The 23,529-nt window shown below is 37.6% G+C and overlaps 1 protein-coding gene across 1 annotated transcript in view; it reads left to right on the top strand.

Annotated features, from left to right (window-relative positions):
* Positions 1–23,529, top strand: part of LOC137290196 (probable E3 ubiquitin-protein ligase RNF144A) — a 48,801-nt gene that overhangs the window by 10,510 nt on the left and 14,762 nt on the right. Inside the window, exons 2-3 of the mRNA XM_067820914.1 lie at positions 13,427–13,586; positions 22,088–22,192. Of these exons, the coding sequence (XP_067677015.1) occupies positions 13,446–13,586; positions 22,088–22,192 (246 nt within the window). The 5' untranslated portion in view covers positions 13,427–13,445. The remainder of the gene's footprint in view (positions 1–13,426; positions 13,587–22,087; positions 22,193–23,529) is intronic.

The raw sequence follows: 23,529 nt of genomic DNA, 5'->3' as shown, positions 1-23,529 counted from the left end.
TACAATCTGATATTGAGAGCTATATAGGCTAGAAGGTGGAATTCTTTTTGGGGGTGAAGTTGTAAGAAGGATCAAATTTAAATAGTAGAAGCTTACATTTTTGAAAATGCATCTATGTTGAAATACTTTATTTATGTCATTTGTCGTACTCACAGAATAAGAAAACAAGTGAAATTCTGTTGCCTTTGGGCTCCTTTGAGAACATTGAGCAGCCAGGATTCTGCATACTTTGATAAACCATTGGAGAATGATGGGATCTACGCACATATTGCTCTATCAACTCCTCCAAAGCCATTCATAAGCCCTTACCCAACCTTCCAAAAAGCTATCATAACACATCAGATGAGAAAGACAAGACTTCTATGGAGAATTGGGTTGTTGTTTTTATTGTGAACAACCTTCAGCGTTAAGATTTGCGGCACCTTAAACATTTTGCATCAGGCATGAACTAATTCTTACAGCTCTTCATGTTAGAGAGAAATGGGAACCTCACTGACTGCAAATTGGTGAGCAGTCATTTTGCTCGTAAAGCCAAGATGAAACAATTTAAACTTGAGCTACTGAGTATGAGTATTGAGCATGGGTTTTGTTTGTTTGTTGTTGTGATGGTCAGAGTTACATGCACTAGTCTGAATTGTGATGACATATGGACATCCCTTAAGAGCCTAAACATCCTCAAGATTTCAGTCATGTGGATAGACTTTTAAACTGAACATGTAGAGTTTTATGACACCTTTCAATAGCAATATACCAGCACTGCCATGATGGGAAACACCAAATATTGACTTCACACTTTGCACCCATCTTGGAAATCAAACCTGGTTGTTTAGTCTGATGAGAAAACTCCTTATCTGCTTGACTACCCAGTTACCCTTTGGACAGACAGGTATTGACATATGACTGATATTTGGTGTATAAAACATATTGGATATCAGGTTTACCTGCTAGCACTCATTTCATGTATACTCTTTAAAAAAAGTAGACGAACTTTATTATTATATTTTTTATTTGCGATTAAAAATATTGAGGAGATTTATCGGAATCTATCAATGTGTATTTAGGGATGGTAATGGAGGGAAATGGTGGGGCGTTCATAAGATGTCTGTCCTTGAAATGTTTGTTAATGTTTACACTTCCTGTCCAAACTGAAAGTTCATTATCCCCAACCTTTTTTTGAAGAATATATATAATGGTCATGAAGTATAGTAGTTTTTCACCATTGAATAGCCATCCATTAATCTTCTGTTGGTGTAACCAGTAAACATGATGAAAGCTATGATGTTCAGAGTCTCATGTACATACTTTTGTTTATTTTTTATTGCATCTGTTTGGTCTAAGCTGCGCAGTTATCATGAGTAGTGTATCATAGTAGACAGTCCAGGTGGGCGTGAACATTATGGGGGATGTCAGGCAGACTACAAACCAGATTGTTGAAATGTCATTTGTGATATCTTCTAAACAGTTGTAATGTCAAAGGAAGCATTTTTCTCTAATCACTGAACAGATGAAAAAGCACCTTTGTGTATTGTTTTTGATGCAGATATGCCTACACAAGTTTAATTCTGTTATTATTATAGTCAGTAAACAATCATAGAATGTCTTACGCCTTTGTGCCTTGTTTTTTGTTTAATGGCATACCCAAGTCAGCTTTTGACATAGAGTGATGTCCTTTAGTTTGGGTTGTTCACATCAAATATTCAACTCTAGTTTGAGATGTTGTGTTGATTGTTCACTGACCTCATGTGATTATTTACCTATTTCACAGTTGACTTGAGTACATGCTGGTTACAAGGGTAAGACTTTGGTTCAACTCAGTGTTTATAGTGGCAAGTTCGTGTGTTGGCACATTTTTAACAACCTACCTAGTACTTTTCAGTTGTAGTTATCATTTCATCAACAAAGAAAAACATTTCTGTGCTCTCATTTGTCCTTTCAAAGTAATCGTGCCTTGAGGAGCGACATACATTTACTTGCGCAGAAAAGGTATACAGCTTTACACACACACGAGCTTGTGTTAAAGATCACATGTACTCTAGGGGGGTACAAATACATAAATCATTTCTTGCCATCATTGGAAATGAAACCCTGTCATTAAAACTGCTCATTTCAGCATTTAATTACCTAAAATTGACCTTTTTGACAACAGTGCAGAATTCTCTCCCTTGAGCGAAATTTCAACCAATCAAAGGGTTGTGCCTCCGTGACGTAATATGAGGTATACCTATGTGGATTGCTGTCGTATTCAGCTATATTTCAGGGGGTGGATGATCTTGCTTTTAAGTTTGTCTAAACCTGCAATAATATGAGCTGTTTTGAAAAATGAAGGCTTTATCTTTTCACAATCTACTGCTATTTAATTTTGTCACCTGCTTTGCTTCTTTTCTGAGATACAACTAGTTTTCATAGACAATTCTATCAAAATTGCTTGTTGTTATAATGGATATAAATTGGTGTCCTGCAAAATCTTTTTGGTCATGATGGAAGTAGTTTTGATCTTTTAACTTGGTTAAAACAAACCATATTCTAATTGATACTCAAACTGACTTTAGACCGTGATGCCACGAGTTTTAAAAATGTTGGCGCCCTGTCGCAAATGTGAGAATAAATGCTATTTAGGATTGTTTACAACATCTACTTTCTATTGATAGTAAAATATGTATTTGATTGATAGACATCAGGATTTTACTTGACATTGCTTATAACATCACAATTTCATTCTTGGAAGCGAGGTGGGTCTGTGCATGGTGACACCATCACCTGACACCTGGGAGCATTTGATGGTAACCTTACGATTTGGCATGTCTTTGGTGACTTCGACAAATCAGCTAATTGACAAGATTGTTACACATTTTCTACAACTAACTGAAAATCCTTCCTCATATGACATTGTTGGCAGACGAGAGGGAAGGAGGCGACTTTTTGGCAACTTTTAATTGCTTGGTATTAATTACCACTTTATTTTTTAAGAAAAAAATTGGTGTGCCGCTTAAGACTACCCACAAGTCTTTCATATGTAATGGTTAAATGAGTAAGAAATATGTGAGTTTATTCATTCTGTAAGGCCTATCCATTTGGCTTGTCAGTCACCATGCACTTGACAATATGGATCACTGATTATGCCGTCAACCGTGGCTTGTTTGGCCAAGACTTAATTATTGACAAGCTGAGATGAGAATGATGTAGTATTGCTTTGATGTGTAAAAGTATACACTACCTTTGACGTTTTGTTTGTAAATGATCTAGTCACAGCAGATAAGCCATTGGTTGCTAACAAGATTAGCATCCATCACTAGATGTTTACTAGACTGACACTTAGTTTCTGAAAATACACAACTCCACTAGAAACAAATAGCTCCATTTAAGTTAAAAGGAGTCCCTTTGAGAAGGGACATTCAGAACCTGAGGAAATCTACACTAGCTTCATTTAGAGTGTTTGCATTTAGGCTTCAAAGTGCTTAAGAATGCTAATAATAAGAATTTTCAAGAATTATTTACATTTCATTGTTAACAATAAAAAAATTCTATGTCATATTTAAAACATCTCATTCTTAGTTTTACTCTTTAAGTCACTGACAAGTTTGGAATCTTCACACAACATTCTCAGAGACTTGAGAGCTTTTCTTGACTTAGTAAAATAGCCACCAGTCAGCGCTGACTCAGAATGTTCCCCAAGAAAGGATCTATATATACAAAAGGAAAATAATATGATTCTGGGACTGTGAGACAAATAGACCTTGAAGTCTTTTAACTTGATCCACCAGACGAAAGCCTGAGTGTGGTAGAATGTGTCTAGTAAGCTAGCCAATATCTAGACATTAACTTCAACATCCTATGAAGTGACAAGTTTGTGCTTGAGGATTTAAAATCTTTGGCACACCTGACACTTCAGTTTGTTACTGTGACAAGTATAAGGTGCTGTGAACTCGTGTTCACAAATATGTAGTCTTTTGTAGAAGACCCATTTTGGATTGTACCTATGTTGACGTTTCCATTGCCGTTATGACATGTAGACTCTCTGGTTTGTCTCTCTTCATGGCCATTTCCCAACAATCCTAACAACCTCTAAGATACTTTACCTTTATACGTAATAGGTTTGAGGGATTAGGCACATTATCGGACCGAAAGACCAGTTTAGCCCAGAGTTACATCTTCTAAGTCCTGACATGGCTGTGACCTGGTATGGTCGTATCAACCCTGCCTTGCATCACCGAGTAAGCTGTTAAGCTGATCAATTAACTATGTAGTTGTTCTTGTGTATAGCCGATTAATGTGGTCACAAATACTCCTGAGACGTGTCTTAACCACGTAGCAACACCACTCATATCATGGGTTAAACAGTTGTGAAACATTTTGATACAATGTTCTTGCGATAAGTAGTGATGAGATATTAGGAATGCATTCCTGATCTTTGTTGAAAATGTTTGTTTGGTTAGTGAACATAAAGTCTTAAAAAGCTGAACATTCTGTAAATTGTTCCCAAATTGCAAAGTTAAAACATGAAAATGAAGGGGTTCAATTTTAGGGTATGCCCTAACTTGCTGTCATCTGTTTAATGTGTCCTGATGATGTTTGGTTGTCTCAGTTAAAAGTGTGGCACCAAGGCCTTAAACAGGGTAGAGGGAATGAAGAAACATATAAAGATTTATATTGTTTCAAAACATCATTATCAGAAGAAATTTTACTTTTAAGTAGAGTTTTTCTGATCTAAATTTTTAAAAAGTGCTTGGGGTAATATTTTCAGATATGTGGAAATTACTATAACACCCTTCTTAAAAATTATTTTGAAGGCTTCAGAAACATTTGGGATGCACATTTTCATGAAGTTATTTGTTCAAATTTGAAACACTATGATGTTTACATATTTCCTACATTAATGTGCTGTAGAGGTTGACAGTGTTATGACTAATGAATCAGTCAAGTAATCTAACAATAGGTTCAGCCAGCTGTCAGCGAGAGACAGAAATGTATCCTATGAGAATTGTATGTTCAAATTATTGTGTTTGGAATGAGAATAGTAGATGAACATGAATTATTTTCAGTTATCACTCAAGTCACTGATGACTGCAAGACCTTGATTTGACCCCAAAGCTGCTTGATCACTATGGCTACAAGAAACACATGCATGTGGCCATGATGTAGTAAGAATGGTAATTTGGATTACAGTAAAAGTGGAGTATTTAGCTAAATCTCTGTGGTAAAAACATTTCTGACATGGCTCCAGATAAGGGCCGTATCAACGTATGTACGGATAAAAAATAATCACGATTCGGTAGGGGGGAAAATCAGAAAGTGTAGCAGATACACACCACTGCAATGGTGTACGGTCGTAGAATCATTTACGGACATATTTATCTGTAAAAGTTTTGCTTTATTTTTTATTGACATCTTTAGACAAGAGTAGCAATGTTGTGGCACTTATTTGAAACGAAACACGAGATTACTCACACACCATTAAATTCCTTTCAGTACTCTAACTTTTCCTTGAAAAAATAAGGCCTACTTACTCCTCATGTTGAAAAATTATCTGGAGCCCTGTCTGACTTGGTTAGACAAAAATGATGTAGAAGCTTCACCGTCTGTACGTAATCATTACAAATGAGTCTGGCATGTAAATATTTTAAACTGAAATTCCTTTCCATGAATGATGGAACAATACTGCCATTACTCGTCATCTCCACTCATCAGAATGGAAAGAATTTGTGTCTCAGATTTGTTTTTGTACAAAACAGTGTTCACTAAAGTACTATTATCAGCTGAGCTACGCAGAAGGAAATCAATGTCACTCCACTCCACTGAAGACGACTGGTTTAAGTTACAGACTGTTATTGTTCAGAATGGATGTATGCATGGGGATGAAGTAAACGATTTCTTGAGGTTCACTGGGGATTATCGTCCGTGCACCATTGACAATGTCAGTACATTGTGTAGAGAAGCAGGGAAGGTTGCACCACTGGTCCTTCATCCCGTGGAGATTGTGGCTTAAAACTTGCAGCCTCCAGTGGTCATGAGGTGCGATTTCTTGGATCATGTAAACCTTTAAAGATTCAGAATTTGTCTTTGGCAATCCTTACGTGTCAAAGATTGGTGATCAGGCTCACTGACAGCCGATACAGGTCATCATATCTCAGTTGCTCTGATCAGTGGTCATGATGTCAGTCACTGGATTGTCTGTCCCTGTGGGAATTTCAAGTTACAACTGTCCCCAAACAGCCTATCGTGATGGTGATGGGAGTCTCTTGACTTGATTGAGTGGTCAGGATCAGAGCCTAAAATTGAATCATTCCAGCTTGTTCAGTGTATCTGGACAGTTGTGGTGGTGATAGGGTAGCCTAGTGGTTAAAACGTTGCTTGTCATATACCAAAGACATGGTTTGGACTCATCACATGGGACAAAGTGTGAAGCCCATTTCTGCTGTCCCCTGATGTGATGTTGCTGGAATATTGCTGTGCAAAACTAAACTTACTCATTTGATAGCTTGGATTTAACCTCGTACCATGACTGGATTAACAAACTGCCTTGTTGCCAGAGGAAGCTCAAAATTTATTGTTTTTTGTTTATATCTCCGCAGGACCTGTCTACATTTTTATGTAAGTAATATGCCAGCATTGATTTGATTTTCTCTCAAACCATGACCATAAAAAATTAGATACATGTATGTAATGAGAAGAAAAGCTGATTTATTTTTTATACATACCACATGCACTTTGCTGATTCTGACTGGGTCAAAAGATACTGGGTCATTTGAACACACAGCATAGCTTGACTCCATATTGAAGTGCTTTGCCATTGATTCTAACATAACTACAATAGTTTATCAAGAAGGGCAGTCGAAGACCAACAGTCCTTCAGTCAATACTGCGATAGGGCAATGGTTTAGATATGGTGTTGGAGACTTGCACAACATCATCACAACATCTTGTGTGGGAGGAGAGGATTTAAATGTTATAGATGTTCATCCTTGTGTCCGGGGTAAGGAGGAATTTGTGTGCAGTTTATCAGTGATGATAGGAGAAAAAATTGTGATTCATTGATCAGAAGCAAGATCCATTTTTGATGTGGTAACTGCGTTTTGGTTTGAAAGTGGCTGTGATTGTGTTGTGGATGATGGCATTAAGTAGTGGTTTGTAGCTGATGTTTTTGAGTGATTTGTGATTTTTTAAGTGATAATATATTTGATCCACAGACTCATGTTATAGTTATAGGTAAACACATGATGTAATTTTCATAGACTTACATGTTATTTCAGTATAGCATAGATAATTTTCATGAAGTAAGTTAGGACAGATCTTTGTCAAATTTGACCGGCAAATGTGCACATTATTTCAGTTCTCTATCTTGACGTAGTGTTCTCATATTCTTGACCTTGTCAGTATATGGTAGGCGAGCCGAGTGGTTAATGCTGTCGCTTGTCACACAAAATAATCTGGTTTTGATTCCCCATAAGGGGACAGGGTTCCTTGCCATCATATTCCTTGAATACAGTTAATAGTAGCATAATAAGGTGCTCACTCACTGATTCAGTCAGTAAATAACTGATCTTAGAAACAACATCTTACATCACCATCTGACCAAAACATGACTGAAGTCCAGATCAGGAAGTGAGAGTTTCATTTCTGAAAAAGAAGTAAGTGAGTGTAGTTTTATGCCGCTTTTAGCAATATTTCAGCAATATCATGGCAGGGGACAGCAGTATGTTTATAATTTCATCCACAAAGTGAAATTATGACTTATGTATTTTATTTTGTCTTATTTCCGTAATGTTGATCAGGATAAGAACAAATTGTAAAAGGACTGAAAGGAAATAGGGCATTTTAATAGGGTGGGCTATCAGATTACTTTCAAACTTTATTTCATCATAGTAGTTATTCAAGATACTGATGACATAAGTGTCATACTGATAATTGTTAATAATTCTTCCCCTCAACAAAATGTTTTATCACTGATATTTTTATTTGAGTTCCAAAAAGGAACTGAATATGAAAAGGTCAGTGTGACGACTGTGGTTGGTCCAATGGCAGAACGTGTTGGAGCTGAAATGTTAGTTCCTATTGATTTCTAACTTCAGGGGAGGAAGTGGAACATGGCCAAAACTGATCTCACACTAATAAAAAGCCAGTTTCGTGTTCAAGGATGACTGAAATGACTGAGTGGGATGTAAATTTTATGAGGGACTCACTTCAGATAGACAGTTCTTGGAATCAGAAAATCAATTTTAAAATACAATTCTATCCATGATTTTAAGAAGATGCACAGGAACTACTGGGCAGGACAGGCTGACATCAGCAAAAGTCGTCTAATTGTGACCTTACCATTTTGTTCAATAGAGATTACACACATAAGTTTTTGCATGTAGGCAAATCTGCCTGAACCGTTGTCTGGCTGATATAATGATGACTGGTTATATTTGAAGCTCTATTTACTCTACACCTACGCAGTTTCCAAATTCCAGTATCATTGTCAGCCTATTCTCTCTTTAGTCCAGCCATGTAGACATGCTGGCCTGAATTGGGATTATGTAATAGAATAGAGATTGGAAGTTCAATAAGACAGGAGACACTGACGCAGGCACACCAACTCGGCTGGATGAAGGTACGAGCATGGCTTGGAGTGTTGTGCATTATCTATTTGTCCCTTTTTATTCTTGAGCCCAAAGCAGAGCACTAGATTGTGAATTAGAATTCAGTGCATTAAGTACACAATTCAGTGCTTGGGTTGTATTTCTAACCGAACAGGAAATAGCTCTCGCATGTTGGAAGTTGTTAAACCTTTCTAAAATAGTTCCTGAAAATCTGACCTTTCTGATTTACCAATCATTTTATGATTTTGGTAATATGAGGGTTTTGACCTGCTCTTCAGGAAGAAAACACCACACTTTCTGTGTTTTGTCAACTCTGAGGACTTTCAACAGGCATAAGTTGAAACCGAATATGTGACTTATATGTTCTCTTTGAAGTTTCATGATTTTATACAGAGTTATCCCCCATTACTGTTCAGGAAAGTCAATTTACCTTTTATGCATATCTCAATAGTCATATCTGTAAACAAATATATATTACATACAACGGATATAATTTTTCAGTTAATATAGTGTTTGCCGATACTGACATATGTATGCATAAATGAACATAGATGTATGTTGGTGGACAGTGATGCCTGCAAATCCATGTTAACTAAAGTCTCAAGATTAATGTCCTCGATACATTCATCCATCATTATTGCTTGTTTGCTAGGTGTTAAGGGTTGTCTGTTTTGATGGCTGATGTGGTACAGATTCTCAAAAGGGGTTAAACAGTACATATTTACCACAGAACAGTACATATTGCAGTACAAGGCCTTTGGTTTGGTACATGAAATATGATCATAATGCAGAAAATAGAGCCAAACCTTACAATATACATTGTTTAATAACATTAAAGCAGATAGCTGTAATCTTTGTTATTTTGAATGAACAAATTATAAAATGACAGTGCAGAAACCAGAAATAATGAATTTTTTAATACCAAGCTTTAATACCAAGCTAAAGGCCAAATACCGCAGTTGTACTAATACCGCTTCACCCCTACTTACAATCATGACTGCCATCGAATGGTCGTTCTCTAAAGTCGGCTTGTATCCAGATTGTCATCAGTATATTGATATCTTGCTAATTCTATGGGTGTTTTTTAGGTATGGGATTATCTTTTTTGATGGCTGTATTGACTTGTGGCACAGATTCTACATAGTAAGCTAAGACTGGAGGAAATATTCATGACTTCAAATCTTTCGATGCTTTTCATTCAAAGCTTTTATTCCTTTCTGTGGTCATTCATTGGTTATTGTAGGGCACACCCAGTTTGATATCATCAACAAATCGCAATATATTGTGAAAATAGATCAAAGCCATGGGATGATCCATGCCTCCACAAGAAAACAATATATTTAGACTGTAGAGTAACTAGTAATGCAAACATTATTTGCATTAATAAACTTACAACCTTGCCCATTGTACCACCAAACTAAATATGCTGTGCAAACTGTCAGGTCAGGTGCGTCAAACTGTCATCATTTATGGGATAGGACCCTGGATTTATACTGTTAGGGAGACTGGTTTATGCAGTTCCCCAGGGAACAAGGTTTTAAAGAAGCTTGCACTTGCTCATGCGGACTACCAGCTATACTATCACACTGTAAAGACATCTTGCCAACTGTACCACTGGACAATGTAATCTGCTTTGGGTCGATACCACCAGTCAAGACAATTATCATCATGCTATAGTCAAATCAATATAGAATTCTTTTTTTATGATGTTGAAAATGCAGTGCTTGTGTTTCAAACATTTTCGGTTGTGACATGAAGACACTATACATAGTCAATATGCATTGTCATCGTAAATGCTGCAAGAACTGAAGCACTATTATTACCATTAAATACTTGTTCCACATGGTTTTCCTTTTTTCCCTTCTTTCTCTCTGTGCCTTCTCCCACTCCCTACCTTCCTTCCTTCTTTCTCTAACTTTGTTTTGTCACTTTGATATTTTAGACAGAATAATGTTATATTGAGCTCGTATGGACTTATTTATAGGAGCATAAAACAGCCAGGATGTCTGGTGATCTATGTTTCTTTTTGAGTAACCTTAAGTGCATATGAGATTATTACAGGAACAGGTGAGATAAGGTATGTAGTTAATGTAAGTAATTTCTCTCTCTTTCTCTTTCTGTCTCTCTCTCTTTCTCTCTCTCTCTCTCTCTTTCAGTGAACAAAGAATTCATTTCTATGTAACTAACGTCAGTGGGATTGATACTGCTGTCATAGAGTTTTCAAATTGAATTATGAGATGAAATTGTAACGATGCGCTTGTTCTGGTCTGGGATTTAAGTAACATGTGTTATCATTGACATCCGTCATTATAATAAGTATTGTTTAGGAAAATATTTTTGTATTCACCCCTTGTTAGAAGAGGCAAATGTGGATTGCTTGGTTTTCAAGTCAGCTTTTGACCCTGTTCTACTAAAGAAAGTGCAAAACATCCCATAAAGTTATAACAGTCTTAGTGCAAAGATCATATTATGGTATGTATCCAAAGATGTTTACTGTGAAAGTTATGGCAATTATTTAAAGTACCCCTGAAGGTCCAGGGTAGAGTAGGCCTTCAGCAACCCATGTTTGCCATATAACGGCGACTGCTTGTCACAAGAGGCAACTAACTGGATTAGATGAAAAAGTCCAAACAACTGAAGAAATCTGTCCACCAAACTCAGATTGTCTACTCAGTTTGAGTTTCATACGACCCGTGAAGGTCCTGGGTTAGAATAGGCCTTCAACAACCCATGCTTGCCATAAAAGGCGACTATGCTTGTCGTAAGAGGCGACTAATGGGATCAGGTTGTCAGACTCGCTGACTTGGTTGACACATGTCATCAGTTCCCAGTTGTGCAGATTGATGCTAATGCTGTTGATCACTGGATTGTCTGGTCCATACTCGATCATGTACAGACCACCGCCATGAAGCTGGAATATTGCTGAGTATGTCATAAAACTAAGGTCACTCATTCGCTCCATTATTTGAAGATCAAGCTGAAAGATCAGTTGCTAAAAGGAGACGAGACTTTTCACCAGTTATGGCAATGCTGCAAAAAGGCATACATCTGGTTGTATTACCTGAGGGAGAAGCATAAAACGTATTTATCTTACCTCCATGTACAAAATGTCATTATATTTTGAAGATTGATAAGCTTGCTACCAACTATATAACATGGCGTCTGCCCCTCAACTGGATGTTTAAAATCAGTGAAACATATCCTGACAAGTCCAAAACAGCCTTAAATAGTTAATAATGTTGTACTTTGAATGTCCAAGCTTTTCAGTGAACAAAACAGTGAAAGTCGGTAAACAAAATGTGTTCATAGTGAACTGAAAAACAGTTAATCAAATTGTTTTCATGTACTGCATGCGTCATATGCATCATATGACTGTTAGTGATACACCTCCTTGTTTGAGAATTTTTGGTTACCATGTCAACGAGTAATATCTTTTAACTGTTGATGAATGTTAATCATCGCTTGAAATACCTGGTTGTGAAACCTAGTTTCATTCCCTCTAATTTATCACTTGTGACAAGTCATATTGAACTATGCTAAACATGCATACTTAATCCAAACAAGACACAGAAGTGTAAACTGTAACCAATGGTGACATAGAAATATAGCAGCAACATAGGCCACAATAGACAGTGCTTACAGGTTTTAACATACTTTTGTGTTACTCTGATAGTTAATTATATTGCTTGTGGCACTGGCAGAATTAACATTTTGTGGTTCACTTAAAGGGAAGGTTTCATTTCTGAACTGAGAACCCCAAAATAGTGCTTTTTTTTAGTAATCCAAAGTGTGTGTGTGAGATTTTAAAAGGAACAGGTGAGATGATATATTAATACGATTTGTTATATATACCTGCCTACTTTTCTCTTGGTTTTCTGATTCTGTTTGGATAATGGATTAAACTAGAGAATTAGGAGACGAGAAGATTGAATGTCATAATTTCCCAGTTAATGTTATTTAAGAAATCTGTCTTCAGATGTTCATCACATAAAAATCACTACGGCATTACCTTAGTATTTTTGTCTGATATATAAAAGGTGGAACTTCATGTTGACAAAAATGATTATTTGTTAACATTTCAGATTTCATGGAGAAGGTAAATGTATCCCATTTTAATAGGATGCTGACTAAGTAGTTGAATGTAAGGCCATCATAAAAAGGGATCAGTTATCCCAGATGACATTGAATTATTGTCATGGTGAGGTATGTTGAAATTTTGACATGAATGTTGTTTTAAAAAATCCATTCAATCATCATTCAAACATGGGAATATTGGGTCCAATAAATTTCCTCACCTTATAGGCTTGGACCATGCTGTTCTGATAATCTGAGAAACATTCGGCAGGTAACAGTAAAGGAATATTTGCCCCATAAGTCTCGTAATGACATTTTCAGTGTATTCCATGGCAATCTATCAATGAGCTAGAGCAAATAACAGCCATTCTGAGTGTATATACCATGGTTATCTCAGGCCAACGAGTATTTTACAAATGTTTTATGACCCATGAAATGCTGTATCATGTTGCTAGTCTTGCCATTTGCACTTCCTATTTTCACTGCAGTTTAACTACATGCAATGATAGGCATTTTGAGTGTGCCGAGACTTATTATATCAACTCCAGAGTGTGTTTTACGAAGGTTTTATGACCCATGAAATGCTACATCATGCTGCTACTCTTGCAATTTGCACATCCAGTTTTCAGTGCAGTTTGAACACCTGCAATGACTGTCATTCTGAGTGTGCCCAGACATATTGTATTGACTCCAGCGTGTGTTTCATGAAGATTTTATTATCCATGATCCTGCTTCATGTTGTTTCAATATGCATTTCTTTCTTTTTTTTTTAGAGCAGTTTGACTGCCTGCAATGATGGCGACGTATTCAGCGTCGCGGAGCTCGGTTGACCTGGCAATCGACCCTCTGATCACATGTAAGCTGTGTCTGATGGAGTGTCTCCTGCCAGAGATGTATGAACTGCATGACTGCAAGTGTCTGTACTGTGAGTCGGTAAGTTGAACACACCTTGTACTGGCCTAGTGCCTCTGTGATGATAACTGCAAGAGGTGTACAAAGAGCATGACTGCAAGTGTCTGTACTGTGAGTCGGTAAGTTGAACACACCTTGTACTGGCCTAGTGCCTCTGTGATGATAACTGCAAGAGGTGTACAAAGAGCATGACTGCAAGTGTCTGTACTGTGAGTCGGTAAGTTGAACACACCTTGTACTGGCCTAGTGCCTCTGTGATGATAACTGCAAGAGGTGTACAAAGAGCATGACTGCAAGTGTCTGTACTGTGAGTCGGTAAGTTGAACACACGTTGTACTGGCCTAGTGCCTCTGTGATGATAACTGCAAGAGGTGTACAAAGAGCATGACTGCAAGTGTCTGTACTGTGAGTCGGTAAGTTGAACACACCTTGTACTGGCCTAGTGCCTCTGTGATGATAACTGCAAGAGGTGTACAAAGAGCATGACTGCAAGTGTCTGTACTGTGAGTCGGTAAGTTGAACACACCTTGTACTGGCCTAGTGCCTCTGTGATGATAACTGCAAGAGGTGTACAAAGAGCATGACTGCAAGTGTCTGTACTGTGAGTCGGTAAGTTGAACACACCTTGTACTGGCCTAGTGCCTCTGTGATGATAACTGCAAGAGGTGTACAAAGAGCATGACTGCAAGTGTCTGTACTGTGAGTCGGTAAGTTGAACACACCTTGTACTGGCCTAGTGCCTCTGTGATGATAACTGCAAGAGGTGTACAAAGAGCATGACTGCAAGTGTCTGTACTGTGAGTCGGTAAGTTGAACACACCTTGTACTGGCCTAGTGCCTCTGTGATGATAACTGCAAGAGGTATACAAAGAGCATGACTGCAAGTGTCTGTACTGTGAGTCGGTAAGTTGAACACACCTTGTACTGGCCTAGTGCCTCTGTGATGATAACTGCAAGAGGTATACAAAGAGCATGACTGCAAGTGTCTGTACTGTGAGTCGGTAAGTTGAACACACGTTGTACTGGCCTAGTGCCTCTGTGATGATAACTGCAAGAGGTGTACAAAGAGCATGACTGCAAGTGTCTGTACTGTGAGTCGGTAAGTTGAACACACTTTGTACTGGCCTAGTGCCTCTGTGATGATAACTGCAAGAGGTGTACAAAGAGCATGACTGCAAGTGTCTGTACTGTCGTTAAGTTGAACAAGTTATCAACCAAGTTAGCAAGCCTGACCACCCGCTCACATTAGACGTCCCTTACGTATATCTAAGGCATTGACATAGTTCAACCTCAACACAATAGTGTTTGACTATATTAAATAAATATTTGATGTTGATTAGGTTAGGGACAAAAGAAGTGTCTTTCCCATGATTCTTTAGGGAAATTAGGGTGGCCTGGTGAATCAAGCTTAACAATGTGCTGCAATAGTTGACACCCCAGTATGCTGTATAGAAAATATGTTGTCAGAGGCATGTCTTTCACTGTTTGAAATGATTTAAGCCCCAAACGTCATTAACATTGTCCTACCATATGGAATGAATATACATTTGTGCCTTTATCTGATCCAGGTTGTTGTATCTGAAGTCAATATTGACTGTCACTGTAAGTGTTTACTGGTGAAATATGTTGACAGCATGAATTCTTGATACACAAGAATTTGTGCCAATTGTGACGGTGGGACAGTTTGGATTAGGAAAAGATGTAACATTTTAATCAATCTAAAAGCCTTTGATAGATCTTTTAAGATGATTTTTCCATAACTGAAATTGACTAATGCTGAAATTGACTCTCTGCATGTATATAACAAACAAACCCATTTTAAATGAAAAGGAGCCCAAGGGAACCCAGAGATTCCTGAACCTGGGCTATAGCACTGTAGAGAAGGCTTGGCAGAAGGCAAAATAATGTGGTTCAGGGACTGTGAGACAGACTATAAGTGGACATGATACAGCTTCTAAATGCCAATCATGTTTGGATAGTTACAGTTGTATCCATTGTCATCTCCAGGACCTGTAGCATGTCAAAATACTTATGGAAACAAATAAGGGAACATATGAAAGTACAACTGTTCCTTTATATGTGTCCAGAATTTCACCCACACTGCAATACGTACCTTGTGAGGAAACAAGGAAAAGAATAAAGGAACACTTGTACTTTCAGGTGTTCCTTATTCATTTCTAGGAGTATAGCTTGTCAGCTTTGGGACCTCTAGTATGTTAAAGCTTGTCTGTTGCAAGTTGGTTTTAAGAAATGTGTTTATTTGTTCATACTTTTCCATGTTTATCAATTAATAGGTTATATATTTAATACTGCTCTTGATGAGTATTGGCCTCATCATAGATTTATTCTAGCCCTAATATGAATCAGTCCTATTAAAATTTGTACCTTGTGAAAGCATATACCTCGAAAAGTTCAATAAAAAAGTTGAACATGTAACATTTTCAAAAACAGTAATAGTAATTTTTGTAGTCAAAGAATTCTAGATGTAAGGTAGGTACAGACTTTTTCATAGTCTTTTATAGATGATTTTTGCCAAATGCATACTCCCTGAATCTGTACAATTTTGATGGTGAAAAATAAACCCATAAAGGAGATTGTACACCACTAATAATAGATTATTATTCATTCTTTTATCCATGTGTATTGACAGACCTATGAATCTTTGCAAACGACATCATGAAATGTATCTCCATAAAATGCTTATGCCACAAAACAATCTGTCTTGCCATGTACCCTCAGCCTCATGGCCTCATATACAAATAAATTCTGTCTGTCAACGAACCAATCTAAATTGAAATGGAGTCTGAGGCAATCTAGACTTGCTTCATATAGGACTTTAGCACTGCAAAGAGTGCTAGGCAGTAGGGCAGATAATGTGGTTCAGGGACTGTGAGACAGACAAAGATGATGTCTTCTATATGTTTGTGAGTTCAGCCTGTGGTAGCGTAGTAGTAACTCAAGCACAGAAATGCTTATGTTGGTTCAGCCTTCACTTACATAATTTCAGCTACGGTTACTATTGACAGAACTACTGAACAGTGTTGATTTACAAGATTGACATTGATTCAGAACACATACTGTAAATCATTAAATTTTTGCGAGCATGATATTTTTGTGAAAATTGCGAATGACTTGAGCTCACAAAAATATCATGACGCAATATGTGGGTAGAATGCAATGAATAATCAGCAAACAACCTGTCGTATCTTCGCTTTATTATTCACCAGTTCATATAATTAACAAAAGATCTAGACAATATATATATTAAGCAATGACAACAACGTGAAGAATGACTAATTACTAGCATTACTTGTACTCACGTGTCACAAACAATGGATACCTGAACAAAAGTCACTCAATCAGTACATCCTATAGTCCAGACAGGCGCAAACACACATTTCTTGGAGACTGTTTGAAAGGCCAAGACCATCCAGCGGGCGTGGATAGGTTTCATGACACTTATCTGGAGATCAACAGCTTCGCTGACACTGACTAAACTGGTCCTTCATCAGTGCCAATTTATTACAGTCGTTCCATTTAATTGAATCCCTTTGAACTGTTTTAAGCTTATCTGGCCTATGCAGCAAATGTTTTTAAGAAAACATTACTGATTACATACATGCTGAAGTACTCCACTGAATGGTGTTCAAGATTAGCGGCAAACTTTTATATGTGATTGGATTTACTTAGATAAACTTTCAGATGCAAGTAAGCTTTGAAACTGTCAAACTAGGCTGTGTTTTGAGAATTAGGCAAGTCACAAAAATATCATGACGTAAAACCGCTTGTGGGTCGTCACTCGCAAAAAATATCATTGCGCAAACATTTCGTGATTTACAGTACATGCCTTTAGAATAATATTTGTGTGTTTACTTATAAAAAATAATTATATAGAAAACATTAACATACATACTAAAACAAGCCAACTTCTACTAGTATTTATCAATTTATAGTAATAATTCTTTATAATTTATTCAGTACACAATAATGTTACAACTTTGAAAACACTAGTGCAACACAGGAAGGTACTCTGACTGTTTGACCTTCACTAAAGCCAAGTGCATCCCTAACTTGCCAGGGATTGCCATTTGACAATACTCTCTGACTACATATTCACACTGAAACCTGTTAATACAGTTTTGCTGCCAAAGAAAGCTGAAAGTCCACATTAACACTAAACTTGAGGAGATAATGTGATGCGTTATGCCTAATAGTATCACAAATGTTTGTCACAGACTGTAAACATTGTGTGCTGACGTAGGTTACAAGCCCTAATCGTCACAGAAATTATTAGCACATTGTGGTATTTCCTATCTCACAAACTTCTTACACAATTGCCTGTGTGCACAACCTTGACATGCAAACACAGCACTAATTTCACATAAAGATTGCTCAAGTATTCGCTATATTCAGGGTTTAATTAAATAGTTATGAATATGAAGATAAATGAGTACCAAGTCCAGAACACATTATATTTCATTTGATTCTGCAATGATTAAAAAATCTGATAATTATGATGTATTTAGAATTAAGTGGCAAGGCAGTGTTTGATGGGCTTGTTTGATCCGAATATAGAAGAGACCAATTAAAATTTAAAGCCCCATTCCACCTTTTATTGGCGATCATTGGTATCATTATACTTACATAATTTTATGTTTTATTCTTGATAGTACGGGTGTAGTGATAGTATATGCGATAGATATCCCATTAGATTGGTGTGATAGAGTGTGTATGTCGATGACTACTTCTGTTCCTGCCATATAATGCTGGAGTATTGCTGAGTGGAGTAAAACTAATTTCACTGTTTCATAAGGCCATATTGTCTCCCATTTTGCTAGTGCAACACAATGCTGAATAATTTGTTGTTCACATTTTGGATAACAAAGATGGGGTAATTTTTGGGTGAGAAACATAAGCATAGTTATATATTTAGGAGTCATCATGACTCCCTGGTGTCATGAGAGGGAATCAAGGACATAGGTTGTTTTGGTCATCTTCAGTTTGGAACTTTAGTCAAGACAAAATGGCAAAAAACAAGGTAAAGAAGGTCATGTACTGTAAATCACGATTTTTTCCCGTCATGATATTTTTGCCAGTGGTGACCAACAGACGTTTTTACATCACAATATTTTTGCGACTTGCCTAATTCTCAAAACATAGTTTAGTTTGACAGTTTCAAAGCTTACTTGCATCTGAAAGTCTTATCTGAAGTAAATCCAATCACATATTAAAGTTCAACAGTTCAAAGGGATTCAATTAAATGGAATGACTGCAATAAATTGGCACTGATGAAGGACCAGTTTAGTCAGTGTCGGCGAAGCTGTTGATCTCCAGGTAAGTGTCATGAAACCTATCCATGCCCGCTGGATGGTCTCGGTCTTCCACCCGCAAATTGCGTCATGATATTTTTGCGAGCTCAGGTCATTCGCAGTTTTCACAAAAATATCATGCTCGCAAAAATTTAATGATTTACATTATTTGTTATGATATAGGTCTTGGGTCCAAGTGAGGGTTTCGGTGAAATCCCTTATGTAACTGGCGTGCTGGTCTGCTTGGGGGAATTAACTCAGCAAAGAGTCCGAAGTCACAAGAAGCTAATTACAACTGTATTTACAAGAAATAGAATAACAAGGGTGGCCGCAGAGAGTCTGTACAAGCCTCGGGGCTGAGGGCTAGAGCTGACCTGTGTTGGGAGTCTAAACCCTACTGATGGAAAAATGGAGGTGGAGACTATTTAGCTAAAATTGAAACAATACAAAGATTATGATTTGTTGACTGATACAAAAATGGGTGTAACCTGCAATAGCCAATGAAATGCAGAATAAACAAAATGGGGTGTGTCCTACCAGAACAACTTTAATGACCAGATTTTAGTAGTTTTGGGTTTAGGTGCGGGGTTGATAGTCATCTTAACCAACAGAACCCCCGCATCTAATTTACTGTTGAAACTGAATAACTCACAACTACCCTTTCTTGATGTCCTTGTCACCCGCAATACTGACAACACTATCCAAACCTCTGTCTATCGCAAACCTACCCACACTGACCAATATCTCCACTTTGACTCTAATCACCCTCTCAGAACTAAAACTGGCGTTAGCTCCACCCTCACCTGGCTTGCTATACACACTTATCCTCTCTCCCCCAAAACCTGAACTAAATCATCTCAGGCACGTCTTTACCCAACTCAACAAGTATCCCACTAAACTTGTTGACTGCATCATCAACTATCCACTATCAACACTGCACCTAAGCCCAAAACTACCAAGTCTGACTCAGCTCCTGTTCGCATCTCACTTCCTTACATTGGCAAACCATCTCACCACTCAACTCTACTCAAGCAACAAGCAGGCATTGACACATACTTCACCACAGCCAAACCCATCAAAACTATCATCAGTGCAAATGGTAGGAAACATTCCACAACAAAACAAGAGCCTAAGGGTGTGGTATACAACATCAGCTGCAACTGTGGCAGCAACTGCATTGGGGAAACATCCAGACCACTAAACATTCGCATCAAAGAACACAAGACATCAACAAACAAAGCAGACAAAAAATCAGCCATTTCGGAACACAATCACCAAATTTCCTGACCACAAAATCAATTGGGACTCTATCAAAACACTCTCCAGCAGCAAACATGATTACAAGCATAGAAAAATGGCAGAAGCTATTCACATCCGCAGACACAACCCTTCCATAAACAGGGTAAGGGTATATTTCTACCTAACCAGTTCGATATCAAGAAATATTAATCTCTGGCTTCTGTCACTAATCCTGCATTAATTGGTCCCCTCAATGTTGTAATCCCCCACCCTTGGCTTCACACTAATTACTGGTTATATCACCAACTCTAGTTATATCCTTTGATGTTTTTGTTATCTCATCTCCTCAATTATGTTGCTGTTATCATTAATCTCCTCAGCTATTGCTCATGTACCTGTATATAAACTGTTACACCTTGTCCTCCCATATGCTTGAAAACGGTATAAGAATCCATACCGAAACGTCGCCATTGTGAAAATAAAGAAGTTGATCATCCATAAAATTTGTTCCTTCACCTTTAGCCCAGTAACTTCTAAATGCCTCTAAAACAGTTTATCAACAAAGCACACTGTAAAGATTTTGCTATTTAAAGCCTAAAAGGAAAAGCTATAAAATCTGCTTAAACTGGCTCTTGAACAGTGTTATGTGTTATGTTTGTACTGAATTGTATGTAATGTGATTCATCAGTTGTATATGAATGTACTCAAGGGTTCAGAAATTCCATCGCCTGACACCTGGGACAAGTCAGTTTTCATTTCGAGCAATCAAATAATGGTATCTCACTTTCCGTGGACAACTAGATAATTTCCACTTACGGTTCCAGACCGCAAATAAACTTGGATTTCATTTCATATCTGATCATAATGTAATTTATCACTCTTCGATAAATGGTCAAGTAAACATTAACATCAAACATTGTGTCACATAATCAGGGCAAGTGGAAAAATAGTGAGGACAAGTTACTTTCTTGAAGTCACTTGTCCTGTGGCAGTACTCCTGGTACTGTATTGTGAGCCATGTACTTACACAATACTGTACAGATGCTTTGTTATACAACTGTATCACAGGCATTGAAAGTGTTGAGATGCTACTTGAGCCATCATAAAGCAAACAAGACTGAAAGAAACTTTATTATTCCACTGTATCACTATCATGGCTCACCCCCAGATATGATGCTGTAATAAATATTACCATATTTCAGGCAGTTTGTTGTCTCTAAAATGTAAAGTACCTTTTCGTAGTGGAATTCTATTGTTTTTCTCTCTCCAGCATCTGTTGACCTAGTTACTGTGAATATTGTAGTAAAGCATATCTGTATTTTGTAGCATGTGCTTGTACATAATATTATTTCAGGTGTGTCTGAGAAAGAATTACTTTTCTGTGAATGTTATCAGTAATGCAGGCGTTGAATTGTCTGTTTCAGTCAGGGGTGGTTGTGTTGATCTAATGATTGACCCATCAGAATCATTTAATGTTGTGAATCGTGGTAGTAGACAAGATATCTTTTGCTGTAAGCTGATCGGCGTCAGTCCGTGACCAGACACCTGTCACTGAATGGCTTGACTGATACAGCAATAAGTAACCAATAACTGATTGAATGGACTCGTTAGACTAAGACCCATAGTGAGGTGTGACAGCAATATTGATAATATATATATGGTCCCTATCAACTGTGCTTGTTATTGGATGCATCTACATTGGTTCTATTGGTCAGACTCTGTGACGTGATTACTTGTATTGTAACCCAGCTGTGTGGTTCACTTGTCATATTGTCAATCAGTGTATTGTCTGATCCAGGCTCTGTTATTTACAAGCTGCTGTTAAACAATAAAAAACATTGATGTTTGGTGTGTTTGATTCAAGCATGAAGTATTCATGTGAGGGAGATTGGGAATAAATGGCTTCTTTGTCAAAAAGAATAGTCGTTTTTACAGATGTTGCCATGTTCATGTTTTGTGTGTATTGCATTGCAGTGTGTACGTCAGTACCTAACAGTTATGATCACCGAGGGCAATGTATCTGAGATCACGTGTCCTGATGCTCAGTGCAAGAAGCAAGGCAAGATTGAAGGTCCAGAGGTGAGCTAAGGGAAGGTCAATAAACCAGACACTCTCATTTCTGAACCTGTGAAGATATGGGTTAGAACTGATCTTCAGTAACCAATGTTTGTTGTAAGAGGTGACTAACAGGATCAGTTGTTAATGCTCCCTAACTTGGTTGATTAGTGTCATCTTATCCCATTTGCGTAGGTTGATGCTTATGCTGTTGATCACTGGATTGTCTGGTCCAGACTCAATTATTTAGAGACCACCGCCATTGAACTGGAATATTGCTGAGTGCAGCATTAAACAAACCAACCAACTCTAATTACAGGAGAAGAGAAGAATAATCTCTTTGATTGATGTTTAAGTTGATTAATAATAGAGGCAAGATCTGGATGACAAGATCTGGTCCAGACTCAATTATTTAGAGGCTGCCTTCATATAGCTGGAATAATGCTCAGTGTGGCATAAAACTAAAATTCCTCATAGTGTAACAAAGGTGTGAAGTATCTTGCCTTTATGAGAAGGATTTCTTTGGATGGATGACTGATTCTCTTGCTGAAGTTTACACAACAGTTTCTTGCTGAATAATTACACTCCTAATTACTAGGACTGTAATGATGCATCAGACTGTCGATAGATTGAAATTATTGAGTCTTCGGTAGAAATTAATCGATGGTAGAAATAAAAAACTATCAGTGTGTGACTGTCGATAGTTTAGTAATTGACTTTCGTTGATAAATGCACAGTGTAAAATACAGCAGGTTCTGATCTGTTCACTTTGATTTAGAGTTAACCATCCCTGTTACCTTTTGAACAAACTTGATAAAGGTTTGAAAAGAGACTGAAACTACTTCAGCTAGTTTTCCTTTCATGTATACATTCATTTTGGAAATGGTTCCAAATGAGACAATTCAAGGAGAGAAAAACCAAAAAAACTATTGCAATATTATTGCAATAGATGTTTCTCTTCAAAAGTCACCCATCCTCGATATCTCAAGGGTCCACGTTCCGAAAAGTCTCCACTATACCCTGGATGCATCTACGGCTCAGCCCGATAAATTTATTACCTCCCTTGGCTGGCTTTTTATCCAATCAGGTGCCTACGCTGGGAATTTGAGCGAACCAATCACAACTCACTTTCGCTTTTTAAATTCTCTAACCGATTAAACTTGGCAAACAAACCATGCGTAGGTTCTCTGAAAGTATTAGATGGATTTCTTGCATATGTTTTAAAAAAGGTTTCGGACCTATAAAGTTGCATGTATGACTTCCCCAAATGGTGAGTCGCACGGCGAGCAAACCTTCGCAGTTGCAACTGCTACCTTTGACACTGGCAAATTCGGTTATAACGGCGACCACTCTGATTGGCT

This window comes from Haliotis asinina, chromosome 7 (genome assembly GCF_037392515.1).
Source record: "Haliotis asinina isolate JCU_RB_2024 chromosome 7, JCU_Hal_asi_v2, whole genome shotgun sequence".
Lineage (NCBI taxonomy): Eukaryota > Metazoa > Mollusca > Gastropoda > Lepetellida > Haliotidae > Haliotis > Haliotis asinina.
Note: the sequence above shows the minus strand (reverse complement) of the source record. Positions and strands in the feature narration are given on the sequence as shown.